The sequence below is a fragment of the Pteropus medius genome, unplaced genomic scaffold (genome assembly GCF_902729225.1).
Source record: "Pteropus medius unplaced genomic scaffold, Ma_sr-lr_union100, whole genome shotgun sequence".
NCBI classification, from domain to species: Eukaryota; Metazoa; Chordata; class Mammalia; order Chiroptera; family Pteropodidae; genus Pteropus; species Pteropus medius.
In genome coordinates, this window is record NW_024351647.1 from 614,629 (window position 1) to 636,627 (window position 21,999).

The window sequence follows — 21,999 nt, forward strand, 5'->3', positions numbered from 1 at the left end:
TGGATATTAACCCTTATCAGATATATGATTTGCAAATATTTCCTCTCATTCTATAGGTCAACTTTTCCTTTTGTTGGTTTCCTTTGCTGTGCAGAGCTTTTTAGTTTGATGTAGTCCCATTTATTTATTTTTGCTTTTGTCCTTTGTTTTTGGCATCAAATTCAAACCATCATTGTCAAGACCAATGTGAAGGAACTTACCACCTGTTTCCTTCTAGTTTTATGGTTTCTGGTCTTACCTTCAAGTCTTTAACCCATTTCGAGTTGATTTTTGTATATGGTGTAAAACAATTTTAATTCTTCCAATCCATGAGCATGGAATATCTTTCCATTTATTTGTATCTTCTTCAATTTCTTTCATCAGTATCTTATAGTTTTCAGTATACAGGTCTTTTACTTCTTTGGTTAAATTTATTCCTATGTATTTTATTCTTTTTGATGCAGTTGTAAATGGGATTTTTTTTTTCTCTTTTTAAAACATTTTTTTAAGTCCCCCCCCACACACACACTTCCACCTCTGACCTACCGATGTTGCCGTCTCCCCTTAAGAGCTGGATCTCTAAAGGTGGGGTGTCTCCTCCCATGTGCTTGCAGCGCACGCCCAAGGCCTGGCACATCTGGGGCCTGGGACACCCAGGGGCCCTGGCACATCCAGGGGCCTAGTGTACCTGGGGCCTGGTACACCCAGGGTATGGGCCGTGGCTCTGCTGGGGCTCGAACCCAAAACCTTCTGCGTGTAAAGCAGACATGCTAACCACTACTCTTTGGAACTACCCCTGGGATTGTTTTCTTAATTTCTCTTTCCAATAGTTTTTATTAATATATAGAAATACAACTGATTTTTGTATATTGATTTTGTAACTTCAACTTGACTTGAGTTCATTTATTAGTTCTCATAGTGTTTTGGTGAAGTCTTTAGGGTTTTCTATATATAATATGTCATATGCAAATAGTGACACATTTACTTCTTCCTTTCTGACTTGGATGCCTTTTATCTCTTTTTTCTTTTCTTATTTTTTTTTTCTTTGCTTAGTTGCTCTGGCTAGGACTTCTAATACTATGTCAAATAAAAGTAGTGAGAGTGAGGCATCCTTTTCTTGTTCATGGTCTTAGAAGAAAAGTGAAGAGCTTGCCACACAATAAGCATTATGTAAGTGCTAGCTACAATTTTTGTTGTTGTTTTGGAATTAAGTTATTTCTAAATTTTTCTCTATTATAAATAATGCTATAAATGAACATCAGTGTTTGTAAATATTGTATCAATTTCTAAATATTTCTTTAGGACAGACTTTTAGAAGAGACCTTGCAGGATCAAAGGGTCTGCACTCTTCAGAGCCTCCTAGTATGTACAGATAGCTTTCCAAAATTATCCTGTCAATTTACATACTCCCTATAAAGCCACCAACATTGAATATCATCTTTTTTTTCTACTTGTTGTCAATTGATAGGTAGAAAATGACTTAATTTTTGTGTGAGGTTAAATATTTTTTATGTTATTAGCCTTTTTTATTCTATGAATTGTCTCTTCATGTTCTTTTTATATTCTTTTTTTGACATTCAATATTTTCTTTTTCTATTCCCTTGTAGTTTATCTTTTTCTTATTTTTTTCTGTATGAGTTATTTATATAGTAAGGATTCGATGTTTGTCATATTTCATAAAGATACTTTCCTTTGTTTTCATTTCCCCATTTGTCTATGATTTTGACTTACAGAAATTTACATTTTTTACCTTGCAAATCCATTCAATTTGTGCATGTGCATGTGTGTGTGCGTGTGTGTGTGATTTTTTTTCCATTTTAATGCTTACAAATTTTTTTCCCATCCTAAAAGCAGATTAATGATCACATCATTTTATTTCTTTTAGGTTTAAAGTTTTTTTTATAATTAGCTTTTTATATATCTCAAATTATTTTAATATATGGTTAAGATGAGGATCTAACTTCTTTTCATTTAGTGTAGTAAATTATAATACCTTTTCTCATACCTTGAACTTTTATACTTAACTACGGTTTGTTTCTTGGCCAGGCTTATGTTCCATTTACCTTGTCTGATGCTTTTGTGCTTTATAATACACTTTCATAGCAGACAATGTTGAGATTCAAGCTTTTTGGGCTTGGAGACCCCATAGGCTTCCTAAGTTATTCATTGTGGTTCATTACCTTGAACTCAGAAAGTTCTCCTCATCTGGCCCTGCTCGTAAGCACATAGAGCTTTTCCTTCTAATTGTTCTACTCTCTGTTTTATGAATCACACAAACCATATGAATCACATTAACTTTTGTATATTTTCAGTATCATACTTGAGTTAACTTTATCATTCTTTAATCCTTGTTTTCTCCTCTTCTCATCCCAGTTTGTTTTCTTTGCCTATATGCTCTCATTCCCTAGCATTTCTTCATCCCAAGTCCATGCATAGACAGCTGTTTCTCTGAATCTGTTCTTTGGTTAAAGTTTTTAAATTAACCAAACTATCTTTTGACAAAAACATTATTTTTATTTCCATGTTTTACTGCAACCATTTCTCTCTTTGCAGGTCCTTTTCTATTCTCATATCTTTTTCTCATTAAAGCAAAACTTTTAATATTTCTTCTCTAAGCCAGGGCTTAAAGAGAAGTCAGGCTCTTTCATACTCTTTGTCTTGAATGCCCTCTGGTTCTGTTGGAAGAACTACTCACCTTTCAAAACCAGCTCAGATATTGCTTCCTCTGGGAAGCCTTCAGGACTAAATTTAGTCACTCCCTTCTCTGTGTTCCCATTCTATGGATCACTCTTATGGCATCTCATACACTGCAGTGTAATTAAGTGTTTTCCGAGCCATCTTCCTTGCTAAGCAGTCTCCTTCCCCTTTGGTGTCAGGGAAATGACTGATTTTTCTTCGTATCCCTAGCTCCAGCTCAGTCCCTGCATATCCTAGATGCTCCCTCAGCAGACCCAGGATTGAGGGAGATTTGGTGCTGTACTGAAGGGCTTTCAGAGAGTCATCTTCTGCCGTTAGATGTCCCTCCCTGGCCTTGACTTTCTGGCCTCACCTTTCTTCCTGCTAATATCTAGTCGGTACAGGAGACTGGCAGTTTTTTTCCTATAGGATTTAGAAACACAGAATGTTCAGCCCTTTACACTTTTAAAACATAGTTTGGAAGTTGAAGCCAAGGCCATGCCTTGAGGGAATTGGGGTCCAGGATTCATCAAGCCAATTGAGGCAGTTGTGTTTGGTTGTAAATATTGGGAATGTGGGAGGCTGGAAGTGTAGGGCAAGATGGGGGTCCACCCAGAGGCAGAGTAAACTAACCTAGGTCTAGTTATACTAGTAGCTTCAACTAAAATCTGATGAGACTGTTAATAGACATTTGTCAAAAGAATACATTTTAGAAAGATAATTGATAATGAAGCAAATTAATATATGTAGATTAATTTCCCATTATTATAGAAATAATTTTTTCAGTTCAATTTTGTTTCCCTATTTAGATAAAACAATTTTCTGATATAGAACATCCAAAATGAATTATGAAACACAAAACAATATTTAACATCATTCCTTTAGAATAAAATCCATAAAATATTCTCTCAAAAAAAAAGATAAAAGAAAAAAAAGAAAATGAAGAATGTACTACCCCACCCAGCCTGCCTCATGTCCCCTTTATCTTGCTTTCTTACTGTTCCTTCTTGCCTTTCTCTCCCTTCTACTGTCCTTCTTAGATTTACAAAAAAGAGCCCCATGATACAAAAGAAACCGTCTTCCACAAAATCCCCCAACATCTATAGGGAGGGCATTCCTGCTAATCCTGAGGAAGTTCATTCCAAAGGTTGTGATGTAAGGTGAGGTGATAGAAAACCCCTTCTCCCTACCTCTTCCTCTCACCCATCTCTGAGAGGATGGGGATGGAATTGGAGAGAGAGGTGGGAGAATGGCAGAACAAAACCTAAAGACTTCTATACTTGTGTTAGGTACTTGTATTAGTTGGAATGATCAAGGAGGAAAGTTTAGAAGGAAACCTACCATCCAGTTAACGTTGGAACCTTGAAGAGAGGACTGGGAAAACGGGGAAAGAACATGAACTTTTTTTGCTTTCTCTTTATACACTTTTTGTATTGTTTTACTTACTGAAAAAAACAAAGGACCCTAAAATACAAAGAATATATAATAAGGCTTGATTTAAAACAAAAAGGAAATGAAGCCTGGGGCACAATGGAGGAAGCAAAAGAGAGAAAGGGAGAAAAGACAAATGACAAGGGTACTAAAGAGTAAAGATATTTCAAATGTAAGACTGTATGTAAAACTATCACTTCCCCTTCCCTTAGTATTATTTCTTGGTAGTGAAAACATCTAGATTTTGTCATTGTTGTTGTTGTTATTTTTTAATAGTGAGAACCTTGGTTGGGGTGGGAACCAGGTGAGAATAGCTGGGCATTTGAGAGGGTGAGAGGCCAGGGAGGCATGTCTACACCACTGTTGCTGCTGAAGATCTGCCCTGCCTGCTCAGCCAGGAGAGCCAGGTGGACGGGGTTACCGTGGCTGGTGAAGGTGTGGTGCTGGCCGTGGCCCAGCAGGTGGCAGCACAGCCCACAGGTCCAGGCGGCTGCGCACCTTCTTGGCGGTGGAGATGGAGGCACCTCCTTGCAACCCTACCCTGGGCCCTTATTTAGCATACTTTAGTTTTATTGGTTCACACTGAAAAGCGGAAGTTCTGCATCCAAAGGCTCCTCCTCCTAGGAGGTTTGAGCAGCTGGTAAGGTATGCAGGTAGAAGGGAGGGCAAGGCCTCAGGAAGCAGAGGATAGATTCTGGGATTTTGTGCCCTGCCTTCCCTTAAAACAACTGAGTGGATAATATATGAAAGAGAATCTTGGTAGCTATTTATTTTTACTAACATAAGAAGTACTACTTTTTTTTCTTTTCGGTTCAAAGATATGCAAAGATAAAAACTAAAAATGGACCATAACCTCTCTACCAAGATGACCTCTTGACAATAAAGAATGATAAGAAAATAAGACTTGTTTAAGGTTTGAAAATTTGAACTACAGAATGGTATAAAATGAGTAGATGTTTTCCTCCCCTCCACTTTCAGCTTCTCTCCAAAGGAAACCACAGAATCTTTTCTTTTTCTTGTGAAGAGGACTTGAAGATCTTTCTCGTCAGCACATACAACTTCTGTCGTCATAATTTTTATAATGAGTGTCCCTCATGATGAAGATTTTGGTTGGTTCCTGTTGGGAGCCAATATAAATAGTGGTGCAGTAGGCATCACTATTCCTAGGAGTGGGTCAAAGGGAAAGTATATTTTAAAATTTGGTGGTGAAATTTTCCTCCAGGAAGGTTGCCCCACTTTACTTGCCCACCAAGAATGTGTGACAGTGCCTGTTTTCATGTGGCTACTGTAGGGAACCTGCCCCTGCTGGGAGCCCTTTGACATCCATGGTGTTGAGAGAGTGCTCAGTAGGAAGTAGGCCCAGTCTCTCTGCTGGGGGTGGCAGCGGGCTCCCTCTGTGGCCTTTGCCTCCTGCACTGCAAATCTCAGTGATTGTGAGATGACTATCTCAGTGTGCAAGCCAGCAACCTATCTTTTAGGAATGGGAAGCATTTTCTGGATTTCCCTTGTCACTTTAGCAAAATTTTTCTGTCCGTCTCAAAGTGAGAGAGTGAATGACAATGTCTTCTGACTCTTCTAGGTGAAGAAAGCATATAGGCAGAAGGCCCTCTCCTGCCACCCAGACAAGAATCCGGATAATCCCAGAGCAGGTGAGACTCTCCTAGGCATGTAGAGGAGGCCAGCTCACCTGGGCATGGTGTTTTTCCCACCTCTGCTCCCATGAGAGTGCTGCAGAGTGCTGGCCCACACAACCTGGCTTTGCATGTTAGGGACATCTGATCAGTTGCTGATGTGCTCACCCTTCCTTGATGGTCTGCCATCTGATGATGTCGGCTTTTCTGCCAGCCTGTGGCTTCTTTAAGGTGATCTTTGGAGGGAGCACACCATCACCACAGCTAACTTGATTTTTCTCTCTCTCCTTATGTTTAGCTGAACTCTTCCACCAACTTTCTCAGGCCTTGGAGGTACTGACTGACTCTGCAGCTAGGGTAAGCACACCCTCCTCTATCAGAAATGTTTCCCATGGTTATAGACCACTGTGGCGCTTCAACCTTGGTCCTCCATACTCTGCCAGGCGGCATAGCCCTTGTTGTCCCAGCCTGAAGACCTGGTCTGTGGGCTGCCTCCTGATGGCTCTGGGGCTATGTGGCAGGGCCAGGAAGGTGACTGGGCCCTGTGCTTGTTTTCTGGCTGACTGTTCCTTGGTGTTCCTTTCTCCTGCCAGGCTGCGTATGACAAGGTCAGGAAAGCCAAGAAGCAAGCAGCAGAAAGGACCCAAAAACTTGATGAGAAAAGGAAGAAAGTGAAGCTTGGTAGGTGACATTGTGGTGCTGGGTAGCCTGTGGTTTCCCTGGGCCATTTTCATGCAGCTCTCTCATCTCTCTTCTTGGAGCTTCAGTTTTAGCAACTCAGAGCCTCTTGGCTCCGGCTCTGGGCAGCCTATTCTCAGGGGTGGCTCCTAAAGAACACTCTCAGGAATAATATCAATGATTAGATTTACTATTAGCTAAGCACTGTGACAAAGATTTTATTTTCTTCTTTAATTATCATAGTGATCCAGGGAGGTAGGTGCTAAGCCCATTTTTTTTGTAGACAAAGAAGCTAAGGCACCACAAGGATGAGAACATGCTGGAGCTGGGATTTAACCCGCACAGTATGAGTAAATCTGTGTTCTTGTTCAGCATGCCATTTAGGTCTTTTCATTTGTCCCACCCTTATTTCTACACAGAGCTTTCACTCTGAGAAGTCCCCTCAGAAGGATCCAATAAGGGCCAGGCATTCTTTTATTTCCGAAATATATTTTGTATATTATAACATCTACCCATTTCAAATGTACGATTCAATGATTTTTAGTAAATTTACTAAATTGTGCAACTATGACTGTAAATCAATTTTTAGAACATTTTCATCACCCCAGTAAGATTGGTCCAGACATCCTTCACTCAGTTTTCCTCCTTCTTGCCTGTTTGGTATCCATATATTTAGTATGTAAATATACTATCCTAGTACATCCATCTCTCTATCAAAAACAAACAAACAAAAAACCCTGGAGATTTCAGGTAAATAAAGTGCACAGAAAAGAAAGCAGTGAGTCCCAATCCTGAGAGAAGAATTTGTCATAGCAGCATCCTGGCACAGTGCCACAAGCAAGTTTCTCTTGGAAGGTGGGAAGGGCTCCAGGACCTGGGGTGATGTCTTCACACACAATCTGCCATCTCTGTACCTGGGTCTGCAGGGAGGCCTGGTAAATGTGAGTTGGCAGGGAGGTGAAGGAGACAGTGGCAACCTGAGCTCAGTGGTGGGAAAAGCATCAAAGACAAGGTAAGGTCACAGGTCACGCTGTGGTGCCAAACCACAGGAACAGAGGCCAGCAGTTCCACCCACTGGCATCCCTGACATATGGCCCTGGGCTGCTGACATAAGCACGTACCCACACCCTGTTCACTGATCGGAGAACCAGCTTGGTCAGTGTGAGCTAACTTAATTCTTCCAGACCCCGGCCACTCAGCTGGAGCCTATACTTCCTCCATGCTGTGACTTTTCTCAATGGAAATTAATTCAGGAACACATGCACATGGAGGGAGGAGGCAGAGTCACTGTATGGTTTCATCTGACTGGGGAAGCAGCCAGAACTGGGTGGGCTGAGGCCATATAGAAGCTTCTTAGATCCGCCATTGGGTCATTCAACCCTTGTGCCTAGACCTGGAAGCCCGGGAGCAGCAGGCCCAGGCTCAGGGCAGTGAGGAAGAAGAGGAGAGCCGGAGCTCAAGGACGCTAGAGCAGGAGGTGAGTGTCTAGGCACACGGGCCTGAGGCCATCTGCAGGAAGTGGAAGAGGGTGAACCTAAGTGACTGTAGTGGCTGGGGAGGGCGTGACCATCCCACCTTCTTCTGTGGGATCTGGGTAATCTGTCCCACCCACAGGTTGCTGAGCCCTAGCTTGCAGGTGGAACCTCCCAGGGACCTTTACAAGGTGAGCCAACCTGGAATTGGATCTGCACAGAATTGTCACCCCCAACCTCCGCTCTGCAGATAGAACGCCTACGAGAAGAAGGTTCCCGGCAGCTAGAGGAACAGCAGAGACTGATCCGGGAGCAGATACGCAAGGAACGGGAACAGAGGTTGAGAGGTAAGAGTCTATCATCCCCACTCACCTCCCACTCTGAGGCAACTCCAGATGCCTAGAGTGGCCATACTGGCTGCTGGGTGGAAACACTGTGGAGGCTTTCACCAGCTGGAACCCCGGGGCATGCCACTCGGACACGTGCCACCTGTCTCTTCTTCCTACCAGTTCTCTGGGGCCTATTTGCTTTCCCTCTGCCTGGGCTCTTCTGGCCTGGTATGCCTTAGTCCCAAGCAGAGCTGCTCTATTTTGGAGCATGTCACTGGGGGGAAAGGCTCTGGGATACTTTGTTTTAGTAGAACTATATGGTCTATACTTCTGCCTCTTGTCCCCGGAAGATGTTCACAGGTCTTCGTTGGCAGAGTGCTAACCATGGTCTTCAGGCAGCTGGGCGGACCACTCCTGGGGGTGGGGGTGAGATTGCCTGTGCCTTCCCCATCACGCCCCTCAGCAGCAGGCAGATACTGCCCTTGATCAAGAGTGACTTTCAGGCCCTAGGCTGTGTCTCCTTGGGAGAGCTTTCCAGCTCCCTTGTACTCTACCTTGCTAATATCCCCAAACTTTCTAGGAAAGGCAGAAAATCCTGAAGGCAAAGGAACCCCCAAGCTAAAGGTGAGCCTGCGGGATCCATGGATCACCTCACACTACCCCTCTCAGCAAGAATAGATGCTTTCAAGAGTTGTGGTGGGGGACGCTGAACCTCTGGGAGCCAGCACCACTACCCACATCCTTCCATCCTCCCACTGCCCGGGGGTCAGGATGGCCTCTCAGAGCTGGAAGGCTGCTCTTAGCCCTGATGGTTGTGGGAAACACTCCCCAGAAGCCTTCTAGGAAGCATCTTATAGGTCTAGAAACATGGCTGTGGGTTAGCATGCCTCCCTACTTATCCATTTTTCAAGGGGAACACATTTTAGGGGGTGCTTCCTAGATTACTATTGCTTCGAAGACTAGGAGTATGTCTATATGACTATAAAGCTCAGGTGTGTGTTTAGGCAAAGATCGGTGTTCAGTAGTGATGCCCACTGTTACCTTTTCAGCTAAAATGGAAGTGCAAGAAGGAGGACGAGTTAAAAGGCGGCTACTCCAGAGATGTCCTTCTGCGGCTTTTTCAAAAGGTCTGCCCTGCTCACTTCCTTCTTTCCCATCATCTCTGTCCAAACCCCAGCATCTTCATGCCTTACCTTCCCTTAACACTTCTACCTGCCCTTTTTTTTTTTCCTGTCTTATAGACCATAGGACAGTCTAGCTTCTCCCAGACCATGGCCGTCCTCTCACTTGTGTTGCCATGTGCCCCCTCCAGCCTGTCTTGCCTTCACTGCTCAGGTCTGCTCTTGCCATCCTTAGAAGCAGAGGGCTTAGCTGAGTGTGTGGGGAGAGAGGAGGTGGGTATCTGGCACAAAAGCCCCATCCTCTTCACCACCTTCAGTCACTGAGGTAGTTAATGCAACTCCCCCATTCTAAGTCTCTAGTCTTTTGCCCAACTCTCCTTTGCTGTCCTTCTGCATTCCTGGAAAAAAATCCTTTCCTTCCCACCTCTGCTCTCCCCTCCCTGGGAACCTAGCAACAAGAAGTTATCCCCCATCTGAACAGGCCTTGGTGGGCTTCAGGCTTGTCTCTGGCGTGAGCTGTCCCTTCTGTGTCCCCACAGTATGGAGAGGTGCTCAACCTGGTGCTTTCCAGTAAGAAGACAGGCACTGCTGTGGTGGAGTTTGCAACCGTCAAGGCTGCGGTGAGTGCTGCGTGAGGCCTTGGAGAGGCCACTGCTGGCCCTGCTATTTCAGGGTAGGGACCCAGTTCTGTGAGCACCCTGAGCTTAGGCATCTACACTCCCATGGGATCTCTGGGCCAGCTCAGAGCCAAGGTCCCCCAGAGGTCCCCCAACTCCCAGAAGCACAAGCACAGTGGACGAAGGGATGGGTGGGAGAATGCTCTGGGATGGAGAAGAGCACAGACTAACTTGCCTTCCTGCTGCTTAACCCTGCACCCTCCACTCTCCTGTGGGAGCTGCATGCCTCCAGGTTGGGCGCCCCACACTACCTTTCCTCCCTTCCACTCCCCAATCAGAAGGCTTATTGTTTACTCCCGCACACACTGCCTGACAAGAAGGGTCAAAGCTTCAGCACACTGTGTGGGAAGGTTGCTCAGTTTTGCTTGGAGGACGGGAGTACAGGTTCTGGTACTTTCTGTGGGAGTAGAGAGAGCCACTTTATAGCCGATTGTAGTGATGGGGCTAACTGGATGCTGTGTTGGGGCAGGAGCTGGCTGTCCAGAATGAAGTGGGCCTGGTCAATAACCCTCTTAAGATTTCCTGGTTGGAGGGACGCCCCCAGGGCCTGGAGGACCCCAGACACCCAGGACTGTCACAGGTAAGGAGCCAGGCCTCACTCTGCTAGGCCTGCTCAGGGTTTGGGGGACCATTTCCTGTTTGGGTTTTTCTCAGGGCCCTTTTCTTGAAAATTCAGGTCATTGGGAGTGGGATGAGTTTGGCAGGTCCACCCATCAGAGCAGGAGGACTGTGATTCCATGCTGACCCCTTTTCCTCCCTTGAGTGCCAGCAGGTCCCACCTCGCACCCAGGAATCCTTAGACCTTACTTTCCTTCCACGTCCTGATCTCCTCTTGGAGGCCTTCATCACCCAAAGGCATTTTCCAGCCTTTCCTGGCAGTCTACTTGGTTGTGGTGTGAAGTATTTGGAACTTAGACAACTCAGTGCTGCAGGGAAGGGGCAAAGGACACAGGCAGCTGCCCAACTCGTTTTCCAAGTGTGTCTGTGGCTGCCCCAGATGACCTGCTGTCAAGAGGCAATATCTCTTCCTTAGAAATAACACTGGCTACCTTGCCGACATCAGGGCACTCACTGCCCAGGTGCCTGACTCATGGCAAAGCACAGTCTTCAGCTGACATGTGCCCAACACTAGCTCTTTGTCCTCACAGCTCCATTAAGGCTTTTGTTTAGCAACACACACACACACACACACACACGATGGCCCTGGTCACACCTTCCCCCACTTTGGTCAGACAGAGAGCTTTGGGGCCAAGAGCTCTCCCTTCTCTGAAATGGCCTGGGGTCTGTGTGGGAGCCTCATGCTGGTGTATTCAGTCCCTTCTGTGAAGAAAATGCCTCTCCATGAGTCAGCAAGGCCTTTGCTCTCATTGCCTCAGTCATGCCACCCCTGCCATGAGAACAGGTAGCTCTCTCTGGGAGTGTGTCCTGGACCCTGGAAAGAGGAGGAAAAGGAATTGGTCTGAGCTCCTCTCGAGACCCTTCTTTAGAGAGCTCAGTCCCCCACTTTTAAGTCCCAGCATTTCACAGCCCCAGATGACACTCCACAGGCCATGTCATACAGAACTTTATTCATTATCTCCTGCATCCAGAGGGGATCGCTTCCTCTGGGCACATCCACACAGGAGGAAGACAGAAGCCACAGGTTCGAGCTGTGGAAGCAGTGTGCATCGAAACTTCTCTCTTCCCCTCTGCCACACTTAGAAAGTCCTGGAGTGTCGGAACCACATGGCCCAGCCATCCTGGGCTTTGGTTTCAAGTCTTTTGGCCAGGCCATAGGGTAGGACAGTGGTACAGTGTAGGTACTTGACCCAGTGGGCTCAGCCCCAGGTGGGTAGCCCCCATCGGCAAAGGGTTTAGGCAAAGCAGAGCTCCCCAGTCCTGGTGGAGGATTCTTGAGACCAGCCGTGCCTCTTCATGGTAACAGCTACAAGTTTCTTGTCCACCCCCTGGTCAGGTCTTCCGATATTCTCATGAGGGCAGGAAGGAGAGAAATCTGCCACTGTTTTTGCTGCATTTCCCAAGGGCTCCCATCAATAATTCTGGAAACTCCCCAAAAGCAGCCCTTTTAAGCTGTGTCTGTGCCTTCAGTTGGCATTCCCTGGAGCCACTTTCTTCAGGCACCATGGAGTGCTCCAGGCAGCTATATTGGCAGCTTGAGTCTCTCATGCCCCCTTTCCTGTTAATGATCTGTGTGGCCTTTTTCCTGAGCTATAATCTCTATCTCTACATGGCTCGCTGTTCTTACTCTGCCAACCCCTCCTTTCCATTGCAAGCCCCTATGCTTCCCCCTTCCCACCATGCCACTGCTGACTCCAGGCTGCGGTCTAGGCCAGCGCTATCCAATAGAACTTTCTCCAGTGAAGTTAATGTCCGCCCTGTACCGTCCAATGTGGTAGCTGTTAGTCATGTGTGACTATTGAGCATTTGAAATGAGGCTAGTGCAGCTGAGGAACTAAATTTTTATTTTACTTAGTTTCAGTTATTTAAATATAAACAGTTACATGTAGCTAGTGGCCACTATATTGGACAAGGTCAGGCCTGTCTCATCCCTCTCCCCTCAGGTTTCCCCACTTTTCTATTCAGCCTAAGTTGGACCACTTTTGCCTAGACTTGTCCTGTAACCTTTCTCTGTTGATAGTGGCTTCAGAGGGGGTTGGAGCAGGGCACCCATCTGATCTGTCCAGTCTGTGTGTCCTTCGCTCCCTGACTCGCACCTTGTGCTGCTGTCCCTCTCTGTTGGCCTCTGCCTGGTCCTTGGGGTTGCAGGCATGACCTCCCTTTCCCAGCCTGGCCAGCTGCCTTCAGGGCTTCTGTTAGCAAGTGCCCCTCACAAATTCCTAGCTTGCCTCTGTGTCTCTTTCCTTCTACTCTGGGGTGATCTGGAGGACTGTTGGGGACCCAGAGGGCAGGCAGGGCCCTGAATTGCTGTCCCCACCTTTTTCTTACATGATTGTACCTTCCTTCCCTGGTCCCTAGGCTTCTAGCTCTTGCAGTCACCCTATCTCTACCCACCCTCACCCCATTCAGAAGCTGGGCTCACTGGGAAATTGCTCTCTCAGCATCTGTAGAACTTCCTCAAGAAGCGAAATCCCCAGGTCCACTTTGAAGGAGAAGAAGGGATCACTAAGGTCTGGATCAGGTGTCCTCTGGAAGGGAGAGGTGTCCAAAAGGTCCTCCTCAGAGTATTCATGGAGGGCGCCCCCCAGGGAGAGCGCCGAGGGCAGAGTAGCCGAGTAGGCAGCGGCGTAGGCAGGTGGGGGCTCCAGGATGTTGGGGCAGCTGGAGCTCTCTCGGTAGAGGCGTGGGGGTTTGGGTGGGGCCAGTAGGGTGGCCCGGGGCTGCTCGTCCCCCCACAGTGGCAGGCGCCGGCCGTCCGGCCTCCCTCTCAGCTCCCGGACTACCTCTCGGTTGCTGTACTCCTCATGGTCCCCACCAGCTGTACTGGCTTGGCTCAACACACTGCCCTGTCGCCGGAGTCTCCTTGGCCGCCCCAGGCTCAGCCGCTTGAAGAAGGAGGCATTGCGGAAGGAGCCTTTCCGCCAGGTTTCCATGGGACCCAGAGAGCTGGCAGACCAGCCCGGTACCTTGCAAGCCCAGTTCAAGAGTGGCTAGGGACGATCTGGTCCCTGCTGGAGCAGTGAATGACAAGAATTGGGGAGACAACACATGTGGGCTTCCAGCAGATGCCTCCGGCTTTCTGTTCAGCACAGCTCAGGCCAGCATCTTGGATGGAAGAGGAGAGCAGAGTGGTGTGAGTTCCTGGCAACAGAAGTTTCCCAGAGGGACAGGAGTGGCCTGGTTACATGATAGGGCAGTGGAAAAAAACCCCAAGAAGAAGTAGCAGCACTTACTGGAGCTGGAGTGAGGGTGGCTCTGGGGGTGTCAGAGATGGATCTTCTCAGGTGGGCAGGGTGGGTGGGAGTGGTCCATATTCCTTCTCCTGTCCTGGCTCCTCACAGCCCCTAGCTCTCCTTCCCTTCCTGGCCCCTGCACCTCTCTGCTGAGGCTCCCCAACTCTGATTAGTGCCTAGCTGGTTGTGCTGGTGTGTGGTGTGGTGTTTTGTTGTTCTCAGCTGACTCAGTCAGGTGGGAAGCAGGTTTCATGCTCTGAGGTAATTGCAGCATCCGCATGCAGGGATTGGGACAGCTGTGGCCAACACCCCAGGGCACTGGGGAGCTTAAGATTCCTCTGGGGACTCATCTGGGGCAGCCCTGCTTTGTGCATCATCTCTGCTTCCTTTGTCCCCACTGCCCTGGGCCCTAGCAGGTGGTCCTTGCTCCCCAGCACCCAGTGTGTCTGGGAAGGAGTTCAGGGAAGGTGGCAGTTAATTGAAAGGCAGGCTTGTGGAACAATTTGTTGGGAAAGGAAGAGACCTGTTGCTGGTATGGGTGACTCATACCGTGGAGCCTGGTGACAAGCCCTCATTAGCAGAGCCCACAGGTATGGGGGAGAGAAGGAGGCAGAGGGTGTGTTAACAGGGAGCAGCCCCATGCCTATAAAGGGCTAACTCCTCCCAGGGCTGGGCTCGGGGCATGCAAGGGTGACTTGAGTTTTCTCAGCAGAGAAGTATTATCTTGCGGAAGGAAGAATTGCCCTTCCCTTGGCCTGGCACATTCTGGCTGCCCCATTTCTGCATCCTTCCTCTATTCACCAGATGGCCTTGACAGGAGAGAACAGTTGAGTGCCAGGGTCCTGCTGCCTTCTACCCTGTGCTCCAATCCTTCCCCATAGGTTGCCTGGGCCTTACTTTATGTCCCTCATCTGTGGAGGGGGCTGGGCCACATGGAGCCCTGAATTGTCAGCAGTGCTCTGGGCCAATCCTAGGTGGGTGGGCTTGGCTGGGAGGGAAACTCTCCTCGGAGTTGCTGCAGCCTGAGAGAAAGGAGGAGGGGTGGGACTGTCAGGAGGAGCAGGGGAATCCGGGCTGAATAATACTCCCTGGTTCTGTATACCCCTTACTCGAAACCAGTTGGCCAGGGCCTGGCATCTTAACTCCAGCCACTCCCTTCTTATTCCCCAGGTCACTGACCACCAAACTTTCTTCCTGACTTATTCTATGACAGTGCACTAGCTTGGCATACCAGAGAACAGGGTTCCACAGATTTGGATGGGCTCGCTTCTGTGCCAAGTCAGGTGGACTTCACACTTCATACAGTCTCGGCTGTGCTGAGGGAGGAAGTGATTTAATTCCCACTGCAGACTTTATCAGGGCTTGTGGTTGGCAGCTCAGGGCTCATAGCATTGTAGAACTGCCTTTCCACCCCACAGCCTTGGCCCATTGAGGTGAATGTTTATTATTCTTTTGATTATTAAAATATAGTACTCTTTAATCCCCCACACTGTGCTGGCAAGATCACAAAAGAAAAAGCCACAGGCCCTGCCCTCAGGAACCCTGGTGTGTACTTTTAGGAGGCAAGCTGGCCTCATGCTTGTTTCTCTCTCCTTCTAGAGTGGGGCTAATTGAGGCTGTGTCTAGGGTAGGGCTTCCTTCTGGGTCCTGGGCAAGAGCCAGACCACAGGGAAGATGGGTAGCTGGGAGGGGGCAGTGCTCTTGCCTCTGCCTGCCAGACCAGAGTGGATTTCTACACCTCTGACAACTTCACTGGAGACCTGTGAGGAGTGGAAGCTGTGGGGTGGAGGAAACGAGTGTCAAATAATGAAGGAAATGAAGATAGTCAAGGGCCTAGCTAGAGCATGAGGAAGTGATTCACCCGGGAAAGATTAGCCAGAGCTGACTGTAGATGTGAACGGGAAAGGGGAGATGGGGATGATAACTGGTGGAGATGGGTTGAGAAGATGGCTTAGCAGCCAAAGGCGTACTTGCTTTGAAGGAACGTGGATGAGTTGGGATTGCAGGTTGTCCAGGGACCCGTCCATTCCAGGGCATCCTCCCTCCCTCACTCTGGACTGTAGCTCCGCCTAGGCCTTGTCCTTCTATTTTGGAGACTGTGGTGCTGTGTCTTGCTACCCTGACCCTTCCCTGTCCCACCTCTGTCCCTCAGGGCTCAGTATTGTCCGAGAGGGACTACGAAAGCCTCGTCATGATGCGCATGCGCCAAGCAGCTGAGCGGCAGCAGCTGATCACCCAGATGCAGCAGGAGGACAAGGTGGGGCAGCCCACGTAGCTTTCAGCCCTCCCACCCTCTTCTTAAATATCACCAATAAACTTTTTTTTTTTAAGAGTCTACCTCTATTGCATACATAGGTGTAGGGTGTTGACCTGCCCAAGTGTGGCCCTGGTTTCTGGGCTCTCCCTCCCAGCAGTGGACACACCCCCCAGAGAGGCACTTGGTGAGAGTCCCTGCAGAGAGGAGCAACCACTCATCACAGCCCTTTATTGGTCTGGACTAGCTACATAGAAACCACCTGCCCGTCCTTGGGCCATGCTCTTGGCCAGGGACAGCCTGGCTCTTGCCAGACTCTCAGCCTCTGCATGAACATGGCCTCTTCCAGGGCCCCTGGCCGGAAGGTGGAGGGGCTGCTGAGAGCACCACGCAAAGGGCCTTGCCCGCCCTGCCCCCTGCTGAGGCAGGTTTCAGAGAAGGCCATTTACTGCCCAGTGGTGCTGGGCCAAGGAAAAATGATGATTTGAGAAGAGAGGGGCAGGGTAGTGAGGGAGGCAAGGGCTTGGGATCAGAGCTCTTGGCACCACTCAAGCGGTGCCCTGTCTGCTGCTCAGTGTGAAGGTCACTCCTTGTGCAGGCACCATACCAGCGTCTGGCCCACCCCTGTCATGCTCAACACATGGAAGCCCCTTCGTTCCAGCTTGTCCAGGACTATGCGAGGAGGGTCATTGACGTAGTACTCACAACTGTGAACAGAAGGAAGAGAAGGGGCAACATGACAGGGTACACAGCACAAGCTCTTCATACAAAGCCAGTATCTGCTAAAGACCAGGCCTGGTCAGGAATACTCGTAACAGTGACTAACATTTGCTGGTGTCTTCCAAGTGCCAGGCTAAGTGCACATTCTCTGCCTCCTTCCTCTGCTAAGCACTGCATGCATTATCTCATTCCTTTCAACAACCCAAGGAAGGCACCATTATCGTTCCCATTTTATAAATGAGAAAACTTAGAGAGTGTAAATAGCTTTCCCAATGTCATAAGACAATAGAACCTGTGTTAGTCTGATGAAGCCCCACATGCCCTGAGCTGCTGCACTGTTTAGAGCAGCCTGCTCTCCCCAGGATCCTCCCTCAGGCTTCTAACCCTTCCTGCTGCCCTGGCTACCCTACAGTCCTGGAGCAACAGGTGGCCCCTAATAGCACCCGACTGGGTGCCACTCCCTATCACAGAGAATGCTTGGTTTCCCCTTCTTTCAGGGTGAATTGATTCTAAAGGGTCTTCAAGTAGATAAAGGGCTGAAGCCCCATTTGGGGCATCTCGAGACAAATGCTTCATGGCAAAGGGATGGGGTTGGCTTCCAACACTGACCCAAGCAGGTGGCACCAGCTCACCTCCTCTTTGCCCCCTTTGAATTGGTGCTCATTCTGGGAAGCCTTGTCAGGAATTCTAGCCTGTGGAGCCAGGGTTCTCCCTGCCTAAGGGTAAGGAGAGGGGCATAAAAGGAAGCAGCACTCACTGTTTAGACTAGGAGCTAGGTAAAGGATGCCAAGAGAAGAGGCTGAGTCCCCAGGCAGCTGGATGAGCTGGAAGTAGGACCCAGGCTGCCTGCCCCCTGTTTCTAGGGCTTAGCTTTGTTACTTAGCCAGCTCTTCAAAACAGAAACTTTTCCCTCTGTGCCTATCTTGATAGGCTCTAGCTTGGAGATAAGAAAACAGGGCAAGGAACAGCCCACTTATGCAAGTCTTATCCCGGGAAATTGGACTTTGTCCTGGGACTTTGTCCTGGGTCTTGACTTTATCCTTGAGCTCCCTGGTAGGACCAATGGGAAAGCTTCCAGAGCAAGCCTGGGGGGCTGTGAGACTGTGGGTGGGACCAACCCTACAAGAGGACAGAACCCCAGGAGACAGGCAGAGGGGCTCTGAGACTGGGCAGTGGCATTGTCCCTGGGCTTGGTGATGTGTAAGGGGAACAGGGACAGGTCTAGGGGCAACTGAGCAGAAGATACTTAAGAATGCCACTACTTACAAGTTGTTTCCCAGGACACTTCTTTTTGAAGCCCCCAGATGCCGCATCAGCTCTGGATCCGAGTACTCGTCGCCCACCATTGTGGGGCCCACCTCCTGCAAGGTAAGCCACAGAGGCTGCTTTGCTGGCTGCCAGGTAGAGGTGGAAGGTCTCACCTCTCCTTCCTCCCCTGCCTGCTGGCCCTGAGCCAGCTTCAGGTAAAGGCTGGAGGGGGTGGTAAGGGACTTTGAGGGCTGAGCACAACTGGGGAGAGGGTGGAACCAGTCGATGAACTGACAAAGCAATGTGCGGCTTCCCTAGCCACTCCAAGCTGAGCTAGGCAGTACCTGACTACTGGCACCTTCGTGCCAGGTACCACTACCTGTGTTTGTGTGTGTATCAGAATCACCTGGAGAACAGAGACGAAAACATGTCCACACAAAAACTTGTACAGAAATGTTTGTAGCAGCATTATTCATAATAACCAAAAAGTGGAAACAACCTAAATGTTTTTCAATGGATGAATAGATAAATAAAATGCAGTATAGCCATATGATGTAATCTTATTTGCAAGAAAAAGGAGTGTGTGTTGATACATACTACAATGCAGATGAACCTTGAAATTATGTAAGTGAAAGACAACAGACACAAAATACCACATATTACGACAAAGTAGATTAGTGGTTACCTGAGGCTGGGGGACTGGGTCGCCGAGTGGGAGGTGGTGGCGGGAATGAGGAATGACGGCTAAGGTGATGGAAACGTTCTAAAATTGACTATAGTGATGGTTGCACACCTCTGAATATGCTTAAAAACTGAATTGTACACTTTAGGTTGGTGAATTCTATGATATGTGTATTATATAGCAATAAAGTTGCTATATTAAAAGAATCACCCGAGGGGCACTGAATTCCCACACCCCAGGCTTAGAGTGTTTTAGGAAGTCTGGGAAGGGGCCCAGGGGACCACATTTTAACAATGACTAACTAGTTCTCAAACCACTGCCCTAGGGCACTGCCAAGACCTCTCTTGTCCTGTGTTGCGCCTGCCTGTTTGTTCATTGATGGATCACTCAGGCACTGGGGAGTGGGAAGGGGCAGAGGAGCATCCTGCTGCCCAGCTTGGGGAGCTAATCATACCATTCCGAAGCTAAAAAGTGCATTCCTTCTTAGACGAGGAAACTGCATTTAGATAAAGGGGAGTGACTTCTGACCCCTAAATGGAGTTCTCCCCACCTCTAACCCCATGGACAGCAGTCTCCTCTTTCTTCATGAGCAGGAAGGTTTTTTTCTTTCCTAAAGCCTCAGGGACGGCTGTTACTCGAAGTGCCTAAGGATGCAGCTAGTGGCTGTAGGTGGACCAGGCACTTGGCATAGATGTTTTAGCGTCTTAGCATATCCTTTTCTTTTCCAAACCTCTTTTTCTCAGGTTATTTCACGGTTTTCCCCCTCTGCGGAGCAGGTCTGTGTAGGTCAGTGGGTATTGCACGTATGAGGCCAGGGCTTCCTGGGTCCCTGTCGGTGTTGGGCCCTCTTGTGGACAGGTAGAACAGGAGCCCCAAGCTCCGGGAGCTCGCTGGGTCGCGGGGACACACACACCTGGGCTCCTTCACGGCGCTGGAGGCACCGGCCGGCCAGAGCTTTGAGTCCCGAGATCCGGGCAGAGTCATTTCACCAGCCACCCTCCTCGCGGCCTGAGGGCGCGTGTCCCAGGCGGTTTCTGGGCCCAGCACCCGCAGTGCTGCCAGGGAGGGAGGCTTCAAGGTGCGGCCATAGTCCCTGTGGTCCCGGCCCGGCCCTAACTCCAACTAGCCGGGCGGTGGTACTCACCATGCGGGTCTGAGTGCTGATGAGCAGGTAGGGCATCGTGCGTGCGCTGCGGCCAGGCTCCCACCCTGGGCTTTGGGCTCGGCTGCGACCCCAGCCCCTTGGGCTCCGGGACTGCGACCCGCAGCCCCTAGTCCCGTTACTCTGGCTCTGGCTTGGGGCATTGCCAATCCCAGGGCGCACAGCCGGTGACCGCCGCCGGCCAATCAGGAGCGGGCGCCGGTGACGCGCTCCAACACCCGGAGATTCAGGGCCCGCCCCTCCCCCAGGGCAGCGCACAGGACCTTGTGGCGCCGCTCGTGGTTTCCGTGGGCATGGAGCCTCATGGAGGATGTGTGTTGTACGGGTACGCTCTGGCATTCGAGGCCTGGAGGTGGGAATGGCCCCCCGGGCTTGGCTGGCTACCGCGGGCCGTGGGGCCAAGCGCGCGTGTTGACGTTGCGCCCTCTTACTGCAACATCTCCAGTAACAGGTTCCAAAGTCCTGCTGGTCCCCATTCCCCGTTCCAGTGAAGCAGAGCAGGGAGCAAATGGCGACCCCGCTGAAGCCTCCCAAGCTCCTGCCCACCGCACTCAGGGATGCCTCTAAAGCTTTTAGTGGATCCTCACTTCTCACCCCCAAGACACGTTCTCCAGCGACTCCTTCAGCAGAGGAAAGACAGGGGTAGGAGACTTGTGGCTAAAACTAAAATACCACCTCCGGTGCGCTGCGCATTCGCTCCTCTCCGACTGTAATTCCTAGCACAGCGGCGGGACCCTGCATTCCTGAGGCACTACCTGTAAAGCTGTAAAGGAACTAAGCGCTTGGCTGGATGCCAGGCCTGGGGGGAATTAAACCAACAGAATCTGGCTTTCAATTCAGAGAGCTTCCAGCGAAGCTAGAAAGATGTGGCGCACACGCAGATCACAAGGCAACACCCAGGGCAAAACAAACAGCCATCCCCGCACCAGTCACCTATGAGAGGGCAGCGAGTTTGCTTTGGTTCGTCCATGACCTCATCTGGATGTATCAAAACCTGACAACTCAAGATTCTTTGTCTTGTGATTAGTTCTTTAAAAAACAAAGCAAAACAAAAACAGCCTGTAACCTGCCTGCCCAGCAATTGAAAAATTTTGACTTCACTTAAGGTCTCTTATGGGGCATGCTCTGTGCCTCCAGCACTTTGACATGTGGAGAGGGCTGTAAGGGAAATAGGAGTTGTAATCCTAAAGGATCCTTATTGGTCTAATTTATTATTCCATACTCTCTACACCCCCCAACAATTTAGCTAGAGATAAGACATATTCATGCTTAACAAAGGATTTGTTAAACTAACAAAGGAGTAACACCTAGAACATATCAAGAACTACAAATCAATGAGAAAAAGATAAATCAATAGAAGAAACATAGGCAAATTACTCAAATACGTACTTTTCAAAAGAGGGACTGGAAATGGCCAATAAACATGTACCATGACGTTCAGTATCGTTAGAAATCCCAGAAATGCAAATTAAGCTAATTTTAAAACAATTAGATACTGTTTTAATGATTTACCAAAAACAATAAGTAAACATCAAGTATGGGTGAAGATATCTAACAACTGAAACACTACTGTTGGCATTGCAAATTGTTATGGTTGATGAAATTAACTTGCACCTTGGAAATAATTTGGCATTATCTGGTAAAGCTGCAGATGTGCATTCCCTAAGACCCAGCCAAACCTCTCCTACATAAACCTCAGGAAAACTCACTGACATGCATCAGGATACATGTATAAGAATATTCATAACAGCACTGTTTGTAATTAACAAAAAACTGGAAACAGTCCTATGTCCATTGAAAGTGGAGTAAGTTTTTGGTTGATTCTGTTAACAAAAGTTCTAGAAGAAGTTAAGAGTTTTATTCATATATGATTTCAAATGAGAGAACGTAGACCTTGGTTTAAACCAGAGAGACATGTTCTGAGGTGGGAAGGAGAGAACAGGGTTTTTAAAAGGGATAAGTTGCTAGCAGGTGATCATCAAAGAGATAGGTTGCTAGAGGAAACAAGACCACAAACTTACATCATTCATTTCATTTTCTAACTGACGGGGGCAACTGACCCAGTAGTCATCAAGTGGGACCTGTGAT

General features: G+C 48.5%; 3 protein-coding genes across 5 annotated transcripts in view; 1 reads left to right on the forward strand and 2 right to left on the reverse strand.

Moving 5' to 3' along the window:
- DNAJC17 (DnaJ heat shock protein family (Hsp40) member C17) overlaps window positions 1-16,177 on the forward strand; it is a 30,580-nt gene extending 14,403 nt beyond the window's left edge. The window contains exons 2-11 of one of the 3 annotated variants that reach the window (XM_039843861.1): window positions 5,666-5,735; window positions 6,016-6,074; window positions 6,311-6,398; window positions 7,787-7,872; window positions 8,118-8,214; window positions 8,777-8,820; window positions 9,246-9,323; window positions 9,857-9,937; window positions 10,464-10,574; window positions 11,584-11,949. In XM_039843861.1, coding sequence (XP_039699795.1) covers window positions 5,666-5,735; window positions 6,016-6,074; window positions 6,311-6,398; window positions 7,787-7,872; window positions 8,118-8,214; window positions 8,777-8,820; window positions 9,246-9,323; window positions 9,857-9,937; window positions 10,464-10,574; window positions 11,584-11,775 — 906 coding nt within the window. In that variant the 3' untranslated portion in view covers window positions 11,776-11,949. Of the gene's footprint in view, window positions 1-5,665; window positions 5,736-6,015; window positions 6,075-6,310; window positions 6,399-7,786; window positions 7,873-8,117; window positions 8,215-8,776; window positions 8,821-9,245; window positions 9,324-9,437; window positions 9,789-9,856; window positions 9,938-10,463; window positions 10,575-11,583; window positions 11,950-15,997 lie in introns of those variants that run through there. The other 2 variants (XM_039843862.1, XM_039843863.1) reach the window with 2 other exon arrangements.
- Window positions 11,543-15,998, reverse strand: CUNH15orf62 (chromosome unknown C15orf62 homolog). The gene has a single exon (XM_039843875.1). It carries the CDS (start codon window positions 13,543-13,545, stop codon window positions 13,018-13,020), a length of 528 nt encoding a protein of 175 aa, XP_039699809.1. The 5' UTR covers window positions 13,546-15,998; the 3' UTR covers window positions 11,543-13,017.
- Window positions 16,178-16,299: 122 nt separating the features above from the next.
- On the reverse strand, window positions 16,300-20,028 carry GCHFR (GTP cyclohydrolase I feedback regulator). The gene is made up of 3 exons (XM_039843874.1): window positions 19,894-20,028; window positions 18,086-18,180; window positions 16,300-16,806 (listed from the first exon to the last, which is right to left on the reverse strand). The coding sequence occupies exons 1-3, from the start codon at window positions 19,927-19,929 to the stop codon at window positions 16,683-16,685; spliced, it is 255 nt and encodes an 84-aa protein (XP_039699808.1). The 5' UTR covers window positions 19,930-20,028; the 3' UTR covers window positions 16,300-16,682.
- Between the last annotated feature and the right edge of the window lie 1,971 nt (window positions 20,029-21,999).

Bases quoted from the DNA above. Each gene is read 5' to 3' on its own strand.
- CUNH15orf62 (XM_039843875.1), bottom strand. From the start codon at position 13,545: ATGGAAACCTGGCGGAAAGGCTCCTTCCGCAATGCCTCCTTCTTCAAG.
- GCHFR (XM_039843874.1), bottom strand. From the start codon at position 19,929: ATGCCCTACCTGCTCATCAGCACTCAGACCCGCATG. The intron at 18,181-19,893 runs GTGAGTACCACC...CTTACCTTGCAG, and splicing joins TCAGCACTCAGACCCGCATG to GAGGTGGGCCCCACAATGGT. The intron at 16,807-18,085 runs GTAAGTAGTGGC...TTCTGTTCACAG, and splicing joins AGTGTCCTGGGAAACAACTT to TTGTGAGTACTACGTCAATG.